The sequence below is a fragment of the Corticium candelabrum genome, chromosome 16 (genome assembly GCF_963422355.1).
Source record: "Corticium candelabrum chromosome 16, ooCorCand1.1, whole genome shotgun sequence".
In the NCBI taxonomy this organism is placed as follows: Eukaryota; Metazoa; Porifera; class Homoscleromorpha; order Homosclerophorida; family Plakinidae; genus Corticium; species Corticium candelabrum.
The window spans coordinates 190,759-210,891 of NC_085100.1; the positions used below are offsets into that span (position 1 = coordinate 190,759).

At 38.9% G+C, this 20,133-nt stretch overlaps 3 protein-coding genes across 7 annotated transcripts; 2 read left to right on the forward strand and 1 right to left on the reverse strand.

Moving 5' to 3' along the window:
* The first annotated feature begins 38 nt into the window (after positions 1 to 38).
* LOC134192217 (tetratricopeptide repeat protein 37-like) lies at positions 39 to 11,783 on the forward strand. Of its 4 annotated transcripts, XM_062660923.1 has the most exons (45): positions 39 to 133; positions 781 to 924; positions 1,538 to 1,632; positions 1,700 to 1,775; positions 2,091 to 2,177; positions 2,484 to 2,513; positions 2,639 to 2,743; positions 2,811 to 2,952; positions 3,016 to 3,162; positions 3,300 to 3,401; positions 3,748 to 3,802; positions 3,870 to 4,026; positions 4,117 to 4,173; positions 4,249 to 4,295; positions 4,360 to 4,486; positions 4,544 to 4,623; positions 4,684 to 4,944; positions 5,018 to 5,102; positions 5,165 to 5,196; positions 5,270 to 5,370; positions 5,437 to 5,539; positions 5,726 to 5,818; positions 5,896 to 5,982; positions 6,052 to 6,136; positions 6,439 to 6,565; positions 6,668 to 6,729; positions 6,788 to 6,844; positions 6,918 to 6,986; positions 7,045 to 7,119; positions 7,185 to 7,335; positions 7,393 to 7,486; positions 7,545 to 7,622; positions 7,683 to 7,810; positions 7,873 to 7,996; positions 8,331 to 8,511; positions 8,568 to 8,614; positions 8,735 to 8,807; positions 8,863 to 8,916; positions 8,986 to 9,229; positions 9,454 to 9,623; positions 9,871 to 10,038; positions 10,097 to 10,185; positions 10,248 to 10,305; positions 11,306 to 11,454; positions 11,517 to 11,783. In XM_062660923.1, the coding sequence occupies exons 3-45, from the start codon at positions 1,595 to 1,597 to the stop codon at positions 11,623 to 11,625; spliced, it is 4,404 nt and encodes a 1,467-aa protein (XP_062516907.1). In that variant the 5' UTR covers positions 39 to 133; positions 781 to 924; positions 1,538 to 1,594; the 3' UTR covers positions 11,626 to 11,783. The 4 variants fall into 4 exon arrangements, with proteins under 4 accessions (XP_062516907.1, XP_062516906.1, XP_062516908.1 ...); XM_062660922.1 differs by having other exon boundaries at positions 2,811 to 3,162; XM_062660924.1 differs by lacking the exons at positions 39 to 133; positions 781 to 924; positions 1,538 to 1,632; positions 1,700 to 1,775; positions 2,091 to 2,177 and having other exon boundaries at positions 2,492 to 2,513; positions 2,643 to 2,743; positions 2,811 to 3,162.
* Positions 11,784 to 12,395: 612 nt separating this feature from the next.
* LOC134191829 (TM2 domain-containing protein 3-like) lies at positions 12,396 to 13,452 on the forward strand. The gene is made up of 3 exons (XM_062660451.1): positions 12,396 to 12,705; positions 12,880 to 12,972; positions 13,033 to 13,452. The coding sequence occupies exons 1-3, from the start codon at positions 12,502 to 12,504 to the stop codon at positions 13,342 to 13,344; spliced, it is 609 nt and encodes a 202-aa protein (XP_062516435.1). The 5' UTR covers positions 12,396 to 12,501; the 3' UTR covers positions 13,345 to 13,452.
* On the reverse strand, positions 13,360 to 20,074 carry LOC134191828 (peroxisomal multifunctional enzyme type 2-like). Of its 2 annotated transcripts, none has more exons than XM_062660450.1 (26): positions 19,967 to 20,074; positions 19,858 to 19,911; positions 19,677 to 19,784; positions 19,112 to 19,171; positions 19,036 to 19,057; positions 18,916 to 18,962; positions 18,578 to 18,662; positions 18,275 to 18,339; positions 18,087 to 18,209; positions 17,825 to 17,916; positions 17,738 to 17,762; positions 17,622 to 17,684; positions 17,490 to 17,552; positions 17,173 to 17,303; positions 17,020 to 17,098; positions 16,802 to 16,959; positions 16,578 to 16,629; positions 16,452 to 16,523; positions 16,292 to 16,398; positions 16,039 to 16,174; positions 15,859 to 15,965; positions 15,701 to 15,787; positions 15,358 to 15,422; positions 15,149 to 15,294; positions 13,646 to 13,773; positions 13,360 to 13,573 (listed from the first exon to the last, which is right to left on the reverse strand). In XM_062660450.1, the coding sequence occupies exons 1-26, from the start codon at positions 20,043 to 20,045 to the stop codon at positions 13,484 to 13,486; spliced, it is 2,244 nt and encodes a 747-aa protein (XP_062516434.1). In that variant the 5' UTR covers positions 20,046 to 20,074; the 3' UTR covers positions 13,360 to 13,483. The 2 variants fall into 2 exon arrangements, 1 of the variants encoding a protein (XP_062516434.1); XR_009971854.1 differs by having other exon boundaries at positions 13,435 to 13,573; positions 15,162 to 15,294.
* Between the last annotated feature and the right edge of the window lie 59 nt (positions 20,075 to 20,133).

The window sequence follows — 20,133 nt, forward strand, 5'->3', positions numbered from 1 at the left end:
TCAGCTACAGAGTCGAGCATGCGCATATTGAGAAATGGCAAGTGCCGGCGTGAAAGAGGTAAAGGCGGCTTTGAAAGCAGCGCGAGACGCAATTCGACAAAGCGAGTGGAAGGAAGCGTTGAGGCATTGCAAGGTATCTTCTACTCTAACAAATGTGTGAGCTCTAAATGTAGCAGGTAGGCTATCTAGGCTCTAGAGAGCTAAATTATATCTAGAGATGCACGTGCACTCGTTCAGTATGTAGAAACATAAAGACATAGATCTAGGTAACGAAAAACAAAGTGTGGTGGCGCTCGGTGCTGATGTTATTAGCTACTTTCGGTACGTACACATTCATGGTAGAGAGCCAACATTGAAAATTTGGATTATATATTTAGATAATCGTGTAATTAATTGGGTAAGCGGACGCTGTACGTGTGCAGTGACTTGTGAAAGTGGGTTTAGTAGCTATCTATATAGCCAGTAAGCGCTTTGCCGTGTAGTCAGTGGAACGTATGGTACTAGACAGTGTATGATATCTGTTTCCTAGCACAGCAACAACAGTTGAAGGCAGAGTTTATCTGACTTAAAATACTTTGATTGTATACTGTATGTGATTTCATGCTCAACAACCAGTCTACCTCTGATTTTCACGTTGCATCTTGGGACTACTCACTAGAAATTTTTTGATCGATTTTTGGTTTCATGATGTGTAGATAACTGCATGCATACTTGCTTCCACTCTATTGTGCTATAGTTGACACTAAAATTGGTATATTGTTGTAATGTTGTGAATGACAGGTAGTTCTGAAATTGGACAAAGCAAACTATAATGCTTGGCTTTTTGTCGGAAAATGTGCTGGTGAATTAGAGGAGACAGATCAAGCAATTACAGCTTTTCGAAAGGCAACAGAATTGAACGGAGAACAGACAGCAGCGTGGCAGGTTACAAGTACTCTATACAAGAGCAATTGTACATTGAGTTTTGTGTAATTCTTATTTACTTTGTACTTCATGGTCATGGATTTAAATGTAAAGCTTTGCTTTGCTTGTAGTTGGTGGATGTGCATACAAAGATGTTTCTACTTGTTGGTTTCAGTGGTTTTAACTGCCAATATGTATGTATCTAGATAGTGAGTCTGATAAACCCTTGTACAAGCAGCAAAGAACCAGTTCATTATTTACATATACTGTATGTCATTGTGAAACATGCATGAAGGTCACAAGTAGAGATGGTTTTAGCTCATATATTGCAAGAACTGACATGACAGTAGGAGATGGTAGTTTGACAAAATTGTCTGCTAACGTGGACACACATGCTGATTGTACGTTGGTGATCATTCAGTGTAATAATTTTTGTTGGTGCTTTATGCCAGTGTGTAAGAATTAATTTGCTGCAGCAAAGAATCGTGAGAACCTTTAGATTTAGCTGTAGGTACACTGTAGTCTCTCGCGTTTTAACATATGTCTAGTCGTTACATAATGTAAGTATTTGTAAACTTGTTAACTTTCTAATGAACATAGCACAGTCAGTGAACTGATTTTTTGTGATTGTCAGGGTTTGGCTGCATTGTTCGAAAAACACTCGGAGAATGACGCTTTTCAAACAGAATTGATGGGTGTGTATGAAAAGTTGCATTTGCTTTATGAGAGGTCTTTAGGAATAGAATAAATATTTCTTTTACGTTGAAAGTTTAATAACATGGACATTATTTTGTAGTGTTGATGCTGAAAAATGCAGAAGCATTGGGCTGAAGATTGGAACGCTTCTTAAGAAGCAGGGCAATCTTTTGCAAGTGTGTTTACGTAGCATACAGACACACTACAGTAAATATAACATCATGCACACATGCACACGCGTGTTTATGCGTACAGACAAAGTAAACAAGCACAACACATGTGCAATACAATACCTGTCTTGGACATTGTATATGTATTACATGTAAGCCATGATTTTGTAAGTGCGTGGTTGTTTTGCTGCACAATGAGGCAAGCATAGATAGTGTATTATAAGTAGACCTAAAGTATATTAGAGCATCAGACTTTAGAATGTATGCATACATAGTCACATTAGTGTGTCATTTCTTATTATGTTTTTTGTTGTCGTGCAGGCATCTCTTCAGTTGTTGAGTAATGCTGGCAATGGAGAAGATCGTTTGTCAATATTAGAAGATGCAGTGTTGACACTAAACCAATTAGTAAGCAGCACTGGGATATTTTGCTTAAGAATGCAATCAATGAGCGCTTCAAGATTCTAATCTTACTTGACTGTCACATTTTACACTAAATTATTTGTTTTTGGTAGTTGGAAAGCTTCCTAAATAATGAAAGACTTATGAATATGAAATATAAAAGTATATCTTCAGATTGTATTAAAATTAGATATTGCATGTTTAGTAAAGTAGACAAATGTTTTTGAAGTTAATTAAGTGTCAGCATTAGTTGAAGATTTTAAGACATAACGTTAAGCCGTAGCATTCATTCTGACTGTCTTTGTTGTGTAGAAGCAGTTGGATGAAAAGACTGAGGATAAGGTAAGTACAGATTAACATATCGTTATGTATGTACTGATGTTGTTCACATTCTTGCCTGTTAACATTTTGTATGGGTTTTGGTCTTTGAGGGGAGCACTTATTATCCTATGGTCTGTATTGTCTAGCTAGAAGACACTTTAGTGGAGTTGTGTGGCTCTGAAAGTGGAGACAGGATGAAACACAGACATTTATGTGAACTTTACAGTGATCGTCTAATGAGAAGATGCAAGGTACTGGCCTGCACACATGGGCATGGTGTTGGGTGTATGAAAAGCTGATGATTTGTATATCTGCTAGTCTGCAGAAGTGGCCAGTTATCAGTCATTGAAACCAATCATTGCACGTCTAAGGCATCATTGTGTTAATGTATTGCAGCATTATGTCGATTGTGTTTATTGTATGAAAGTCTTGTGTGAGCTTGAAATGAATGAGAATATTTGTACGGTTGACCTGCGCTTTGAATGCCTTTGTTTGCTTCAATGTCAACGAAATATATTTGTAGGTGTAAGTTCTCTTCCTGACTCTGTGGAGTCTCTTTATCATCAACTGTATGAATTGTCACCAAATAGCTGCACATCTCTTGCTTCTAAGGGACATGAGGCTTTGCTTAGTAGACAGCTGCTACAAGCTAAAGATTTTCTTGTCAAAGGTACAACATTGCGTGCTGTGTAATAATTATATTAAGGTAATTGTCAAGATGGTATCAAAGTACATGGTTGAAAGTGGTATTTAGACTCAAAGCGGTTACTATTCTTGCTCATTGGAATGTGATGTTTATATTTGCAGCCGCTTCATCTGGCAGTGTGATTATTGAGGGTTTTCTTCTTCTCTCTTGGTGCTATTTATTGCTTCATGATTACAGCTCAGCTCTTAAAGTAGCTAACAAAGGTTAGTGACACGACGAATACTTGCAAATGATTTATTGCACGTTTGCTTGTCTGCTGATCTGTTTGTTTGTTTGTTTGCTTGTTTATGTGTGTGTTTGTATGTCTACCTGTTTGTCAATTTGTTTGTCTGTTCATGTACTACTGTTCGCTGATCATAATCAATTACTTTGAGAGAATATAACTGTTAAAACTGTCTCAGGGATTTGTTGTTTGTAAAGTAGTTGCAATCATGAGAAATACCTTGTTACAGAGGAAGCTCCATTACAAATAGAATAGCTGAACTTAGTTGTAGTGGCCTGATGGGTACATATAATTATTTATTCACATTAGTTTGTTTGTGTTTATAGGAATCAAGTTATGCTCTTGCTCCCTCTTTTACAAAACTGTTTTACAAGAATTGCAGTATGCACTATTTGCGGCAGTGTGGAAATGTGTTTCTGTATGTTGCATTATTGTTGGTCGTGTGCAGCAAATGTGCACTCAAGTGCTACTTAAAGAAAGGCTGCTCAGCACCAGCAAGACGTTTGTTAGATGAAGGTCTGAATGAACAATTGGATGGTGCAATTGTTACAGTGTTTCAAGCAAAGTGTTGCTTGTTGGATGGTGAGATGGACAAGGCACAGCAGGTACACACCTTTCTTCTGATATGATGGATGTGATCAATGCTATGACTCTTTGTTGTGAAAACTAACGTTGGCAGGATTTCTCTATTTCAGATGTGTGAAGAACATTTGTCAACTGATGAGTCTTGCCACGAGATGTGGGCCTGTTTAGTAAGTGTTACATATAATCATGGCAGTTGGCTGCTAACCTAGACCTATTCCTATAAAATTTGGTCTTTGCTTTAGGGAGAAGTACAGTTTGAGTGTGGACATTTTCAGGCTGCTGTGACAAGGTTTAGTTAAAAATTCTGTGTATTAAACTTTTGAACAATCTAGTGACCAATGACCAATGTGCAGTTTGACAAAGGCAGTGAACATCTGCGTGGATTGCGGTGACTATCACCTCTTGTTGGGAAAAGTTTTGTGGAAGATGGGAGGAGAGGCAACGAGAGACAGATCAAACTGCTTTGCTCACTTTTTGAAGGCACCAATATTTTATATTGTAATTTATTTTAAAACATAATGTTATGGATGTTCCCAGGCTGCTAAACTGGATCCTTTCAGTTCAGAGTCATTTATGTACTTGGGACACTACTATCAAACTGTTCTTCAAGATTACAGGTTAGGATTGTGTAATATTAAAAAAGACTACGTTTTAATAATTATGTTTACAATTGTTAGCAAATGTCGACGGTGCTATCAGAAAGCAATTGATCTTAATCCATCTCTCTCTGAAGCTGGTGTCGCATTTAGTGATGTGTGTTTAGCAATGGGAGATGACAGTGCTGCATTTGCTCTGTATCAACAAGTTACTACAAATGCCTCTATGGAAGATGCCAAGTGGGCATGGCTTCGTCTAGGTTTGTCTCAGTTAGACAGAGGTGAAATTGGTGAAGCAATTAGCAGTTTCCGGACTGTTGTCAAAGCTGATCCCGAAGACAGGTTTGTACTTGAATGCATAGTTTGCTTAGTTGGGTATGCAGTACTAGGGACTCCATGTTTTTGTTTCTTATAGGCAAGGCTGGGAATGTCTAGGGGATGCCTACCTTCAACGTGGTGGATACATTGCTGCTCTAAAAGCTTTTACTCGGGCTGCTCAGGTGAGATTTATAGTTTTGGCAGCTACAGCATATCTGAAATAAACTTCAACTTTTCTTTGCAGTTGGATGAGACTTCTGTTTACTGTGTCTACAGGTGAGATATGTAGTATGGAACTTGGAGACTGTATTGTTCAACGGGACACGAATTAATGGAGTGTTTGTCATAGGATTGCTGCCATTAAGCAAGCCGTTGGATTGTTAAATAATGCTGTAGATGAGTATGAAATAATCTTGAAACAGAATTCCAATTATGTACCAGCTCTGAAAGGTCTTAATTAATTGACTGTGACGTGAGTCCATTATGAATTGTATAATTTCTTTCTATTTGCTACAGGTGCAGCAGAAAGTTTATTGACTGAGGCCAGGAACTTATTGAAAAAGGGTTTTAGTGGTCGAGCAGTTGATTGTGTGTCTAACTCTTTGCAATATTTGGGAAGGTAATTATAAACAGGTTGTTCTTGTTAACAACTATGTGTAATTGATTTTCAATATTTTTTATATTATTGCTATGGTACTATACAGGAGGTTTTGCTGTATTAGTATAGCTAGATGGTGTTTTTGCTTTCTGCACTGTGCTTTTACTAGCAGCTGTTTTGTAGGTCTACATGTATTTTTGTTCATAGGGCTGTTGCTGTTCAACCAGGATTTGTTTGTTTGTGGAAGTTGATTGGTGATTGCTGTATGTCTCTTCAGTCTGTTGCAGCAGAGAGAATAAGGTTTCTATGTTGTATACAGTGTTTCCAAGCTATTGGCGTGACAAGACATTGACTTAGTATCTTTTTTGAACTTGTAGCATTGTACTTCCCAAAGTTTTACGTTCTGACAACTCATGTGAGAAAGCAACTTCAATCAAAGAAGAGATTTTAAACCTTTCTACCAGGTTAGATACAAACAAGTTTACACTAAAATTGGTTTTCTAGTTTGTATTAAGAATATGAATGCATTTCAGAGCATACGGTCAAGCTCTTCGTCTGGCTCCAACTTCACCTAGCATATGGCATGACCTTGCTATCAGCTTTATTGCTTTATCAAAGGCAATTCATTTCATTTTATGTGTCAATTTCGTTGTTAGTTTGTTTGTTTGTTTGTTTGTTTGCTTGCTTGCTTGCTTGCTTGCTTTTTGCCTGAGAAGTGGTTGAGTAACCACCAATCTGAGTGTTTGTCAATATCTGTTGGTTTCTTAGTTAGACAGAGTTGTGTGTGTATGTGCACATGTGTGTTTGTGTGTGCATGTGTGTTTGTGTGTGCACGTGTGTGTGTGTGTGTGTGTGTGTGTGTGTGTGTGTGTGTGTGTGTGTGTGTGTGTGTGTGTGTGTGTGTAATACTTTACTTTTAGTGCACAAGTGACAGTGGCAGAGAAGACTTTGTTATGAAGGCCATAGAATCATTGAAAAAGGCTGTGAGTTTGAGCAGTAACAACTATTATTATTGGAATGCACTGGGAGTTGTATGTTGTTTATCAGGTTAGTACGTTATACATTTCTGGTTAATTTCCATGTGAATGTATATGAATGCATGTGTAATCGCTCATTTGATATGTGTATTTACATGTATTTTGTTTGCAGGTGTATGTGACACTGCATTGGCTCAACATTGCTTTGTCAGATCTTTGCAACTGAACTCTGCCGTATTACATTCATGTTGATCATTTACTATGTTAGTGTATATATTTTTGAGTTGTGTAGAATGCCACTACATGGAGCAACCTTGGGACATTGTATCTTACAAAAGGAAGGAAAGATGTATACAAATACAGAATATAGCAAAGTGTACAGTGTAGTACATTGTTTTAACTGATTTATGTTGTGATAATAGCTTGCTCATGAGGCTTTCAAAAATGCCCAGTCAGCTAGTCCAGAGAGTGTGTATGCATGGATTGGGCAGGTTTTTTGTGTAGATCGAATGACATTGGCATTTTGTTTAATTTATTCATTGTTTTCAGGCTTTGATTGCTGAAAGTCTTGGTGATGATGAAGCTCCTGACTTGTTCAGGCATTCAACAGAACTCGCTATTCATGTATGTTAATTAAACATTGTAGCGTGTCTTGATCATTTATAAGTGTTTTGTGTCTCACTCGATAGTCTGAGGGAATGAAAGGGTTTGCATACTGGGTTTGTTCGAATATTTCTGGGGAAATGTGGAAAGATGAATTGGGTTATGGTTTTATGCAATTTGATGACAACACAAACAGACTCGTGTTGAAGGCTTCTGATTGTCTGGCAAAATATACAGGTTTGGGTGTGTACTGAAATATACAATAAATGTGTTTTGTAGAGTCAGGCATTCTAGATTTTATACGAGATGACCCTTGTATATACACTCTTTATGGTTTGCTACTTGAACTACAGGGTTTGTGGTATGAAGCTGAACAAGCACATTGCAGGTCAAGCACTGTGGTAATGTAATACCAGGTTATAATATTTGAATGGCCTGATGTTTAGAGCTTTGAATTTAATAACTCAATCAGGTGACATGCACAACGTGAGCATAGTTAGGAACAACTATGCTCGAGTTTTGAGGTGAAACTGCATGTGCACTTGCAGTGCTTTTTATCTGATGTCATTTGGCTTATGTTGCAGTTGTCTTGGTCGTCATGTAGAGAGTGTGGCACTGTTTATGGCATCAAGTCAGCTTACTGATTTCCATGATCTTTGTCTACTTGGACTGGCATTATATAAGTCTAATCGATTGACAGACAGTTATCAAGGTTGGTTCAGTGCGTTAGCATTACACTTAGATGCAGTTGATTTTTGTATGCTTCTAATCTAGTGTATGAACAGTGCATTGAAGTGTCACCAACTGCAGCTCATAAGTCGTGTGTTTATGCTTCGCTTGGCATGGTGGCATATGCTCTTATGCAGCCAACAAAGTCAAAAGCTTTCTTCTTTAAGAGGTAAACTAATGCATGCAATCAAAGTGATACGAACAATTGGTATGTACTTGTCAAAATTGACTTACCATTGTATAGTTTATTTGCTGTTAAATCTTTTCATAATGGGATACACATTAGCAACATATTGAATTCATCTAGACATAAATGTGAAGTTCCTTGAGATTATAAAGTTAGATTGGAGACATTACATGTAGAATGCAGTTTGTTATATTGGAAACTTGTTACCATATCTTTAGTCAGTCCCACATGTCAGACTTTTTTAACAGTAATATTCATTAACAGACAGGCTAATTCAGTCTTTCGTGTTGTATTTGCTTATATGAGTTTGTTCTAGCTCTCAGACTGTTCCTCCTTCTCCGCATGGAATCATGGCTCTTTGTGCTTTGGGGCTTGTCACTAGTGATGCAACTTTGGCATTTGCTGCTGTGACTGAACTTCTAAAGTTGGAGGACTCTGCTAATGATGCTTTGATATGCGACATTGTTTCCATGTATACGCAAGTTTACTTGTTTGAGGTATGAGTTTTTTAGAGGTGAAGCATGTATGTACAGTTTAGACTGTTATTCTGTAGGGTCAGATCACAAAAGCCAAGATGTATTTAGTCAGAGCGATCCACAAGTGTGTGTGTGTGTGTGTGTGTGTGTGTGTGTGTGTGTGTGTGTGTGTGTGTGCGCGCACGTGCATGTTATATTTTCTGCAGTGGCATTGAGATTGTTGTAGTTGCATTTGTGCAATTAGGTATCCAGCCAAAGCAGATCTTTGGAAGCAATTGGCAGAGTTTCTCATTCAGTACAAGCCAGAGTATTCACAGGTTTTGTGCGTGTGATGTCAACTTGTTCTTGTTGACAATATGTATGATACCTCAGGTTGCTAGTACGTGTGCTCAGGCTTCATGGAAATTGAGTTGTCAAGTGTCAGTGGTAAACAAGCTATAAGATGTATCTTTTTCATTGCAGTCGTGGAAATTGTCATGTCCTTTTGAATTACAGACTGTTCCTATGTTGATGGCTGCTGGAGCAGTAGCCTGTGGTAATCGATTGACCTCTTTGTTATCATGGGATATTGCTGCTTTCAGAGCTGCCCAGAAAGCTGTTCATGCTGTTCCGTTTAATGTCCAATCATGGGCGATTGCTGCAGCATCAAGTCTCTCTAGTTGTTTAGCATCACAGTCAGTGTCATCTATCAAGTATGGATCACAGTCTGTTAGATTGGCACAGATGCTGTTAGCAAAGGGTAAGTGAAGGCATTGGCCATGCGTGCATGCACAGTATACGTACATAGTCATACAAACTCTGTTTAAACATGTCGCCAATGCTTTGCAAATTGCTACTTTGAGCTTTCAGATACTTAGTTTGGATATGGAAATGTGTTGGTGCAGCATAGTAGATGTAGATGCTTTCTGTTTGCAATAGTTTGTAAAGGGTTGTGCATGTTGTGTTAACTGAAGTGTTTTGCAGTGGAATTGGACTGCAAAGAATTAGAAAAGAGTGTTGCTTGCGACATTCCAGCTCGAATCAAGAGTCAGTATGAGAAGTTGCAGCTACTCCAGTGCTGGGCATCTGAGCAGCAGATTGCAAGTTTTCTGTTTACTGGCCATATTCAGCAAGCAGCCAGTTTTAGCCATCAGGTTTGTTTTCATATAGTGTTCTTGCATTTATATCATATAGAGTGTGAATGCATTTTGTGATGTGTAAGGTAGGCTCATAGTGTCGAGCACATGCATATTGAGTTCTCTAGCTTTGGGAACCTAGTAGAACATCTTAAATGTTTACTTTTGTTTGAAAAATATTTTATACATTTGTTGTCTTGACAACTAAGTTTTGATAGTCTTGTCATGACATATATCCTATTACATGCTTTTGGTTTGTATTTAGGCTATGCAGGCATTGTCTCAACATCAAGTGGTCGAATCTCTTAGAATGTGGTTGTTTTATGCTCGGGTTTTGTCTAGTGCCGAGATAGGAAGTAATCTCTCTGACTCTTTACAGCAGTTTTGCAACGTTGTTGCTAAATCAAAGACATCGTTAATGTGGCCATGGAAGGTATTGTATAAGCTGTTTTGGTGAAGGTGTTGTGTACCTATGCTGTTACCTTGTTGAGGCTCTGGCACATTTGTATTTATGTCTTGGAAAACCTGTGGCTGCTACTTTATGTTTGCAACAGTGCAAACAGCTTGCACGTGGAAATTGGTTTGGATACAGTGTTTTTTCAATTATTACTCAAATACTCATATGCATGGTTGCTGTTATAGGGACCACAGTGAGGCAATGTTGTCATTCGTGTCATGGCTGTCTACTGTCTTGTGTCTAGTAAGTCAGTTTTACCTGAATGTGTAATTGTAATTGCGTGCCCACTTATTACCAGAGAATCTGCCAAGCAATTAAGTGTGTATTTGCACTTTTTTCAGAAATGTGCATGAGCTACTGGCAACACTACACTTATTTTCTTTACTGGCAGAGCAAGTAACACAGTGTACTTTCCCATTGAAGTATGGTGATGCTCTGCCTTCGTTAGTCACATCATTAATTTTAAGACATGTTTGTTATCAGTAACTTACTATGGTAATACTGTTGTCAGTGTTCAAAATTTTATGGCAGATGTAGTAGTCGTCATATTGGCAACTTCACAAAATTTTCAGTTGTTAAGGAGTTTAGGACTTTACATATATTTTTTAAATATCAAATAATTATACTGATTGTTTTGGCAAGTAAACAAAATCGCAGGACTCGTAGGTCTGACCTGAGTAATTTCACTATTACTGTCACAAGCTGGACGACGAGTAATGGCAATGTAGGTACTGTACAGCAAGAAGACACGAGCGGTCGACATCGTAATGAGTGCACAAAAACACGACGACTTCTATTATCACCCGCACTCAAACTCTCCTTTTCACCGACTGACTACTATCCAACCCACCGGACTAGTTCACTCAAACCAAAACGCGGGTTCAGTCAAATACCGGAAAGATGCAAATTAGGTATGGCCACATATGGCAACGCAACTCAGATTGACCAATTATGGCAACGCAACATAATTAATCAGTAATTAACTATATACATACCCTCCCACACAAATGTGTATGCAAGAACGCTACAATTACACTCTACAGCATGAAGACAAAGTATATTGGGTCCACCATAACTTGAGTGACTTTTATTTAGTCATCAGGATGGCAACCATACTGGTCTAATTGGTTGTCACGGGAACTCAGTCGAGTTGTCAAATGACAATTTGATGAGCACTTTTTCGAACACTGTTGTGTGCTTACAAGAAACTGCTGAATTATATCACCTGTTTCGTACCTTATAGGCAAATCCTAATGATGAGGAATGTGGTTGGGCATCAGTAGCTAATGAGACGAGTCTCAAATTGCTCAAACTATGTCAACGGATAATGTCATCTAGTGATTTGGCACAGTTGATTCAGTCTATTCTTCACATGCATGGCAAGAATGCAAGGTACAATGGTATATTGTCATTTACTGTAAACTTTATTTTATTTTATATTGATGTCTTTATAGAGCTGCTAGGCGACATTTGGAGCAACTAATGCTAAAACAAAAACATGTTTCTCCTTTCATTTTGCCTTGTGTTCAATTTCAGTTGGGTAGGCTGGAGGCCAAAAAGTAGCTGTGAGCAGACACTTAACTGTAGCCTGCAGGCTGCCTTGTAGACTAATCACCATGCAAGTTTGATAACAGATTAGTACGTACTGTGATATATGTAACTAACTGATTTGTTGAGTATAAATGCCCCCTAGTACGTACATTCAGTACAACAGTTTTGTAGATCTGTTTCAAATGCAGCATCTTAGTCGTGATGTTGCAAACGAAAATGCTGTAAAGGCTACAGCTTCCATATGTAGCCAAGGGTGAAGCAAGTCGATTTATTTTTCTGCTCGTAGCGACCTTGGAGAGACCCATCGCATCTTCATATCCTCTTGGACTAGCCAGAACAGTTTGAAGTGCTAATTTGGAGAGTAGTTAGTTATAAGCCGGAAGCAAACAGCCCAAACCAAATCCGGTGTTACAGGTAGAAATTGTCCCCCCGCGCAGTGTCTCCAGGGGGGTACCCTAAGATCAAACTTCCGCCAGAGTTGCTGTTTTTTAGTGTAAAATTTCCGCCCGTAAGTGGTCCCGCCTAGTTTGTAGCTCCCTAACCCTAACCCTAACCTTAGGAGGAGGTTTCAAACCTAGCGTGCTAGCTCCCCCGGAGGCCCGAGAAAATACCCTGTGTCACCGGAACAGCAAGAAACCAGAGTTTCCAAACGATTGCCAATCTACGTCGTTCCTGGACTGTTTACAGTAGTTATGCCTAGATAATTCCCGAAACCAAGTAGTTAACAGAGCCTTCGATGTCGTAGTCTGAGGTTCCGCTGCGCAATCACAGAACATCACGGGTTATGTGCTAACGCACGTTAGCGAGAGGTTTAGTCTGCGTGTCGTTGTTCTTCCAACCTTCGAAGTGTGAGTATGCAAGGGGTTTTCTAGTCATTTTTCGGAAGAAATGTGGCAAGTGTGGTTGTTATTACCACTTGTTGGCAGAGTGACGTCACTGGCCGTTCAGAATGAGACCTGTGCTTCGTATCCTGATGGACTGGAGTGCAATAGGTCGCCTGCCAACTGTGTGAAATGCCAATACAACACCAGCTGTATGGTCGGAGAACAAACAACGTCACTGTGCTCTCCGCTGCCGGACGTCGACTGCATTGTATGATACAGTCATTCATTCATTGCTTTACCTTCTTGTCTTCTCATCTGTCTGATTGCTTGCGTGTTGATCTGTATGCTTGTCTCTTTAATTTTGCCCGTCCGATTGTGTATTCGTCCGTTACTTCGGGTTCTCTGCATGTGACTGTCGGTTCATTTCCTACTGAATCACTAGGGCAATAGAACATGGCATCAACCCCACATCTGTGCATACTGCTTTCAGCTTCCTATAAACGACTATACCTGCATCAAGAGCACGAATTGCACTGTGAGCTACTTCAAACAAGTGAAGTCACACGAGCCAACATTTACACCTTCTGTTTCACAGGTTGCCAGAAGCCCATCAAACACCTATACAGCAGACTGTACTGTAAAGTCAACTGTCTATTGTTTGGGCAGCCGAAAATTCAAGAAGAAATTGAAATGTGATTGGACATCAGGGCATCGATGGTCGACAGCCATGCTCTTGAGTATCACACTAGGAGGGTTTGGGGTGGACCGATTTTATCTTGGCTACTGGCAGAGCGCATTGGGAAAACTGTTTAGTTTTGGTGGTGCAGGAGTCTGGACTATAGTTGATGTTCTACTTATTGCAGTTGGTTACCTTACACCAGCAGATGGTTCTTTGTACATTTTCTAAATTTTTAACTGGAAGCAGTGATACCGTGTATGGATGATGTAATTGGTTGTCATGGCAATTAGGAACACAAAAAATGCATTGTTGAGTTTCACTACAACATGCAATGCATAGATGGCATCTGTATCCCAAATTGTTTGCGTCACAGTTTGGATTGATCCTTGAAGAGTTTACCCAACCGTTGGGACATCATCACGTTACCTTTGATTTTCAGCTTCCCACTCATGAATGCCTAAGTAGAAATTCAGCGTGTGAGCTTTTTGATGCTACAAACTGAAGATAATGATGATGTTAGTTTACACACCTTCTGTCCATCCAGTTTTCCTTTTGCCATGTCAACAAAGTCAGTATCTGATATGATCATAGTGCAGTCTGCTTTTACTGAAGATGGTCCTTCAGTCACTGATCCGGGGCTTCGTTTCATGTCAACAGCTACACACAGAAGACGACAGTAATAAAATTTCATTTACTGTAATAAGCAATTATTGTGATTTAAAGAGTTGTATGTCTATAATTGCACTGACTACCCATCATGGGTCCTTCCAAGGACCATTCACATGTATGTTCTATTACTGAACCATCTGTCTGTCTGTCTGTCTGTCAATACATATATTTTCAAACATTAAACTATTATACACCATCTAAGCAAAGCAACTAAGTACTACCCAAGCCAATAGGGCTTGGTTCTACCTACAACTAGTTATGTTTATGTGGCTGTCTCTTGAAACAATCTTCTTTATTTTACTGTCAATCACTCTAGCATTTGATCGTTGTAGACACACAGAAAACACATCTTCAGTATGACTTGAAGGTTGATGCATTTGGCTTTCCGTCTTCGTTTCTTGATAGCTGTGACAGTTTCTTCAAATAGTCTTCAGCTCACTCTCCCCAACAGCTACAATGTTCAAAGACTATAGGCACAAATGTTGGTCGAAATCTCCAGGCAAGAGCTCCTGATCGTACTTTTTGAACTTCTATGTCATTACTCCAGGGATGCGCTAGTGCAATATCCAATTCAAGATCCACCCCACCCACCCGATGCTCTCTGTCTGTCTGTCTGTCCGTCTTGTCTGGCTTTATGTATGTCTGTCTTGTCTGTCTTTATGTATGTCTGCATGTCTGCATGTACAGCAACTGAGCATCCGAAATAGCCTGTGAAGTTGTGCATATTGCATTTAGTTCTAACACACTAGTAATTGAAGCTGTGTGTACACCGTCGCTTCTACAGCTATGAGCCTTCAAAGTCCTGAACACTACCTACACTAGGAGTCACGAAGAATTATGAATATACACGCTATTTACTTTCTAGACGTGCTACCTGTAAAATGTATTTAAAATCCTACATAGCAACTGTCGTTTCGCGTGACCGCAAAGTCCATAAATAGTCTAGTCGTAAGTAGAGTCATCCTATATGAGACATAAAATCTACGTAGTAATGTTAGATTCCGGTATAAATATCGTAAAACCATCGATTTAGGGTCAGCAGTTGCAGACAGGTGAGTTCTGTTCTTATTTCCAACAGGTCCTAACAATCGCAAACATGAATTACACTGTTCTGGTAAGAAAACTCTCTCAAGGAAGTTTCGCATGTAGGATTGGCTGTTTGTCCATTGTCTTTGGTTCCACGTACGACATAAAGGAATTAATGTTTCATGATTGGGCCACACAAAGGAGGCGTGGCACATAGTCCCCATACCGGGAGTCGGTTCAGTCCTATACGTTTAGAGTACGCTACTCGCCAAGTCTCGTGACTTTTACAAAGTCCCTTTTCTTAGAAGCTTATAGCTGAATTATTTGTTCAACATACTCCACTGCTTAACTGCATCTCCTTCCTGCATGATGTGGAAAGCAAAAACAGCATTGACTTTCTGCACCAAACTGGGATTTGCAGCAATACGCTGTTTTATTTCTTCAAACACTGCATTACTGGGACTGTCAGATGAAACTTGCTTCCTATAAACATTGCACATGAGAACTACTGCACAAATATTTCACCAAGTTTTGAGACATTCTTACATGGATGAAGACTCGAACAAATCAACGTATCCGCCTGAGATGACAACCTTGCCAGTTTCAACTACCTGCAATAATTTGATATCAAACAGTAGACAAAACCATATTCTACATCTGCACGACATCATAGAAACCCTCGCATTTTCATCTTTTTGAAACTCCAACTTGTAATTCCGTATAATACTCATGATCATCAATATGGTAGTGCAATGTTAGTTTAGTAGGTATGAATCCAAACTGTGTGTGTGTGTGTGTGTGTGTGTGTGTGTGTGTGTGTGTGTGTGTGTGTGTGTGTGTGTGTGTGTGTGTGTGTGTGTGTGTGTGTGTGTCAACAACCACAACATACCAATGTCCTGTAAAAGATCCTGCTCCCTTCTTTCCACATCTCAGTTCTTAGAGTCTGTCCAGGCAAGACCGGGTTTGAAAACCTTGCCTGTTAACAAACAGCAAATTCTTGAAGATCACAACGACTGTTGACATTAAGAAAATGCTCAAGTTTTTTACCTTGATAGCTCTGAACTTCGATATATCATTGTCTGCAAACTTTGCAAGCACGTGACGTGCAGAATGGCCAAATGTTGACATTCCATGCAATATTGGCTGATCAAATCCTAACAAACCAACGGCGCAGTCCATTAAATTATAGTTATACTCGATTCCCCATACTTTCAAGTTAAACATCACCTCCAACCGCAGCAAATTCTGGGTCAATGTGAAGTGGGTTATAGTCACCACTCAATCGATATACAGCTGCCTGATCTGTCGACGTCTTCTCCTCTACGACAGCATCAGGCTGGCGATCAGGAGGTGGAAACAATTTCTAGCAAAATCTTTAAATTAACTAAACACACTGCAATTTCCCTCATAATGACTGATGTAAAAATACAAACAACATTCTGTAAATTCTAGCACATAGAACAAGACAAATGCTAATAACCTTGACATTAGGAGATGTTCGTGGTCCATTAAATCTCCCAGCTCCAACAAAAAAGATTACAAACTGGTTGACGCAGACTAACTCGTTGTTACTATCAGTAGTAGATGCTACAAAACAAAATGAAATAAGACATCACCTCAAGTCGCAGTGCCCAATAAACCTTCAAGAATTATTGATGCTCCACTTCGCTTGTCCAGCACGTCTACAATTCTCGACTGACAATATAATGTTCCTGACACAAAAGATTTGAATGATTACAACTCACTGACTCACTTCTAGCAAATACCAGAGGGTGGAATTGGTTTCATGATTTCAAGGTACTGCTCACCATGCAGCATCTATACAAACAGGCATATCACACATCCAAGCTTCACGATGCATCTCAAATGTAAGAATTCCAAATGAAAATAATTTCAAAATCTCATTTCTACACAAAAATTTCAAATTTTCTTAGCAGTAATTCTTCCACCTTTAGCTACAGTTAAGTACTAGTCCACGCAATTTACTAACCTTAGCAAAATCAAAATCAACATTTGGTAGAGCTCGAGATAAGATAGAAGATTGTCCTTTCCAGGCTGTAATCACTCCATATGTTGGCAATGGACCAAACCCTTCATGATTCTCATAAAGAAACTTCAGATCTGCGAGATTAGAAGCCTTTGCTCCCACTACACACAGTAAACTTGCCAATACATTGATACATCAAACAGCTACTGACTGCATGTAACCTCCTAAAGCATACAAAATAACATCTCTTTCTGAGTAAGTAAATGGAGTCCTCTCAGACATATACTCCTTAACTTTAGACTATAATCCCATCAAAACACAATAGAAATACGACAAATCTTGACAACCAACTTCTCAAATTCTTGTGTACTGACCAGATCAACACCTGCGAGAGGTGATGATGACAAGCCATTAGATGACAATGAACTTGATGCTTTAAGATTGTTAGTTTGGTGTCGAGCATTTCTAGCTTCTTTCACTAAACTCATCATGTGACCAAGTGCCTCTAAAATGTCAAACACTAATGTAGACTGACTAAGACATTACTAAATACACAACAGCAAACGTAAACAGAGTATTGACGTGTGTGTGTGTGTGTGTGTGTGTGTGTGTGTGTGTGTGTGTGTGTGTGTGTGTGTGTGACTGTAACTATCAAATACACCAAACCATGCAACGCAAGAACACATCTCACCAGTCGTTGATGAATGATTGAGTGCACTGCTAAAGTCTGTAACTTTATCCCAATTATCACGAACTATCAAACAATACATCACATTCCCCAATTTCACCAGACAACACCAAACATCAATCAAGCCTATTAAACCTGACTCAACAGATACACTCTCATCATCCAACAACACAGCACCATGAGCTTGTTGCCATCGAACTACAAAACAAATATTTATAAATTAAAATATTTTTAAAACTGGAAATGAACACCTTTAGCTGCCCATCCTCCAGCAACCTGCACACATTCATCAATAAGTAGTTACAAAACATGAGTAACAAACCACCCAAATGAATGACCTCAAACACTTGTCCTGTCTCTTCACACTCTTCATGGCATAAATAAGCAACAACAGGAGCCACCAAGTCAGGCTTCACAATTTGAAACAAATCTGAAACAATCACAAATCAAGACTTAGGAGACAAACAAGCAAACAACAGAGAGATAAGCAAGACAAACAGACCTACACACAAACATACAAAAAACACACAAATAGACCGACATAGCAAATCCAGTCTAACTACATTAAATGTAGTGGCAAGAACACATATATGATCTAACCCTGTGGCATGATGCTTTCAGTAAGACGAGAAGCAGCTGTTGGAACAATCGTATTGCAATGAATGCCGTACTTTTGTCCTTCAATGGCAACAGTGTTACTCAAGCCCAACAAACCCAACTTGGCTATTACACACACAAAACCAATCAAACAACAACTAAAAATGCATGTAGATCAATTAACACCAAACCTGCACTATAGTTAGCCTGACCAAAGTTGCCATACAAACCAGAAGTAGACGCAGTCATAATAACTCTAAATAAACACATGAAAAATAGTTACAACGCTTATACTATTCGTGTATGGACATGATCGTTACAGTAGATGTTGCTACATTCAAGTGTCTATAAAGTCAGAACGTCTAGTCACTTTTAAACCTCAGCTATGCATACAGACTACATGTACAGTAATGCTGTTGTACTGTACCTCATAATGATAAGCAAAATTTGTATGTAATGAATAATGAAATGTGCTTAGTGCATCAAGAAATTACCTTCCATAGTTTTGCTGCCTCATGTATGGCCATGCTGCTTTTGTCACAATGAATGAACCTCTCAGGTGCACTCGATGCACCAAATCTGGAAATTACATAGCATACGTACATACAAACACATATAACAAGTTTAATTAAAAGTTCAAACTAATTAATAAATTATTGCAACAATTCTAATCAATTAATAATACAATTGTATGTTACGAATACAATACATTGATATCTACTTACTATTAATCTAACAGTATTTTAATTGTGTTTTACAATGTTCACTTAGTTATAATTATGTAACTAAGAAATTGCACACTTGAAGTGTCAGACTTTTTGTAAGGTCTTACCCCAATCATCTTCTGTCATTTTCATAAACGTTTTGTCACGAAGAATGCTGCAATAGACAGCATAAACAAACACAACTCATGTCACCTAATATACATCATATGCATTCCCAACGAACGTACCCAGCATTGTTGATCACGATATCTATAAAATATCAGTAGAACAAGATAATAGCAATATTTGTTTGTTATCGCTTACCAACTCGTCCATACTTGTCAATTGCCGTCTTCACTATTTTATGTCCTTCTTCCACCGAATCTAAAACACAAAAACTGACTTGCATGTAAGTGCATCACATTTGCATCCAAGTTTCTTTCTATAGTCTCAAGGGTACTACAGTAATTATATGGCGGGTACAGCATTAAAGCCAACGATTTCTTAACTTATCGGCTCAATAACCATTCATCTGTCATTTCTATATTTCTATACTCTTTGCACAACTTCCTGAAATCATGCATATCTCTAAGACTCAACTCTCATTTCCTCATCCTTTTTGAACACCTTTTCAATACAACAAATTTATTATAGATGCAACATTTTGTCACTCACTGTCCCCCAATGAAACCGGCGGCCTTACAAAATTAAAATTAAAATCAACAATTTTTAACCAAACATCATCATGTTTTTATTCTCCACCATCTCGTCCAAGCACTGCATTGATGCACACATAACACTAATTCCATACAAACCCACAATAGCTCCCAGTATCCCGTATGTGCACATGCACTGTCTCCATAGCTCTGAGCTCTCTCGCATGCCTCACCGTAATTGCCGACAGCTCGTCCTCCTTGTCGTATAATCTCCTCTACCACATTATCCGCAGGTCGGCTGCTGCCTCCTCCACCAGTAGCAGCACCACCCAAGTCATTCACTACAAATAACACAAAAAGCACGTGCACAAAAGCAATAACACAAAAATATTAAAACTAAAACTTTGCATTTACCTACAACAGACGCTCCTTTTGATGCCAACAACAATGCATACGTTTTTCCCAATCCTGTCGACATAAAAAATGAATGAAATTCGTGCAAAGAAACGTCATGCGGTGGGACCTCCGCCAGCTCCTGTAACTATAGCAACTCGCCCGTTAAAACCGAGTTTGCTGCTCATGACACTTGCAGCACGCAGCATCAACAGTGAGAGGTGAAGTGTCAAATAAGTAGATATCACATAGCCATAAATCTCGCGCATATTAGTTGGGTCACTCGAGGCTAGATAA

What these genes read in the sequence shown, in the direction of transcription:
- LOC134192217 (XM_062660922.1), top strand. Translation starts at nt 1,595, where the DNA reads ATGGGTGTGTATGAAAAGTTGCATTTGCTTTATGAGAG. An exon ending in GCTGAACAAGCACATTGCAG is followed by an intron (nt 7,487 to 7,544) that starts GTCAAGCACTGT and finishes CCTGATGTTTAG; the next exon opens with AGCTTTGAATTTAATAACTC. An exon ending in ATTGACAGACAGTTATCAAG is followed by an intron (nt 7,811 to 7,872) that starts GTTGGTTCAGTG and finishes CTTCTAATCTAG; the next exon opens with TGTATGAACAGTGCATTGAA.
- LOC134191829 (XM_062660451.1), top strand. Translation starts at nt 12,502, where the DNA reads ATGTGGCAAGTGTGGTTGTTATTACCACTTGTTGGCAGAGTGACGTCA. An exon ending in TGCCGGACGTCGACTGCATT is followed by an intron (nt 12,706 to 12,879) that starts GTATGATACAGT and finishes CTGAATCACTAG; the next exon opens with GGCAATAGAACATGGCATCA. An exon ending in TCAAGAGCACGAATTGCACT is followed by an intron (nt 12,973 to 13,032) that starts GTGAGCTACTTC and finishes TCTGTTTCACAG; the next exon opens with GTTGCCAGAAGCCCATCAAA.
- LOC134191828 (XM_062660450.1), bottom strand. Translation starts at nt 20,045, where the DNA reads ATGCTGCGTGCTGCAAGTGTCATGAGCAGCAAACTCGGTTTTAACGGG. An exon ending in AAAAGGAGCGTCTGTTGTAG is followed by an intron (nt 19,785 to 19,857) that starts GTAAATGCAAAG and finishes TGTTATTTGTAG; the next exon opens with TGAATGACTTGGGTGGTGCT. An exon ending in CAATCATTCATCAACGACTG is followed by an intron (nt 17,304 to 17,489) that starts GTGAGATGTGTT and finishes TTGACATTTTAG; the next exon opens with AGGCACTTGGTCACATGATG.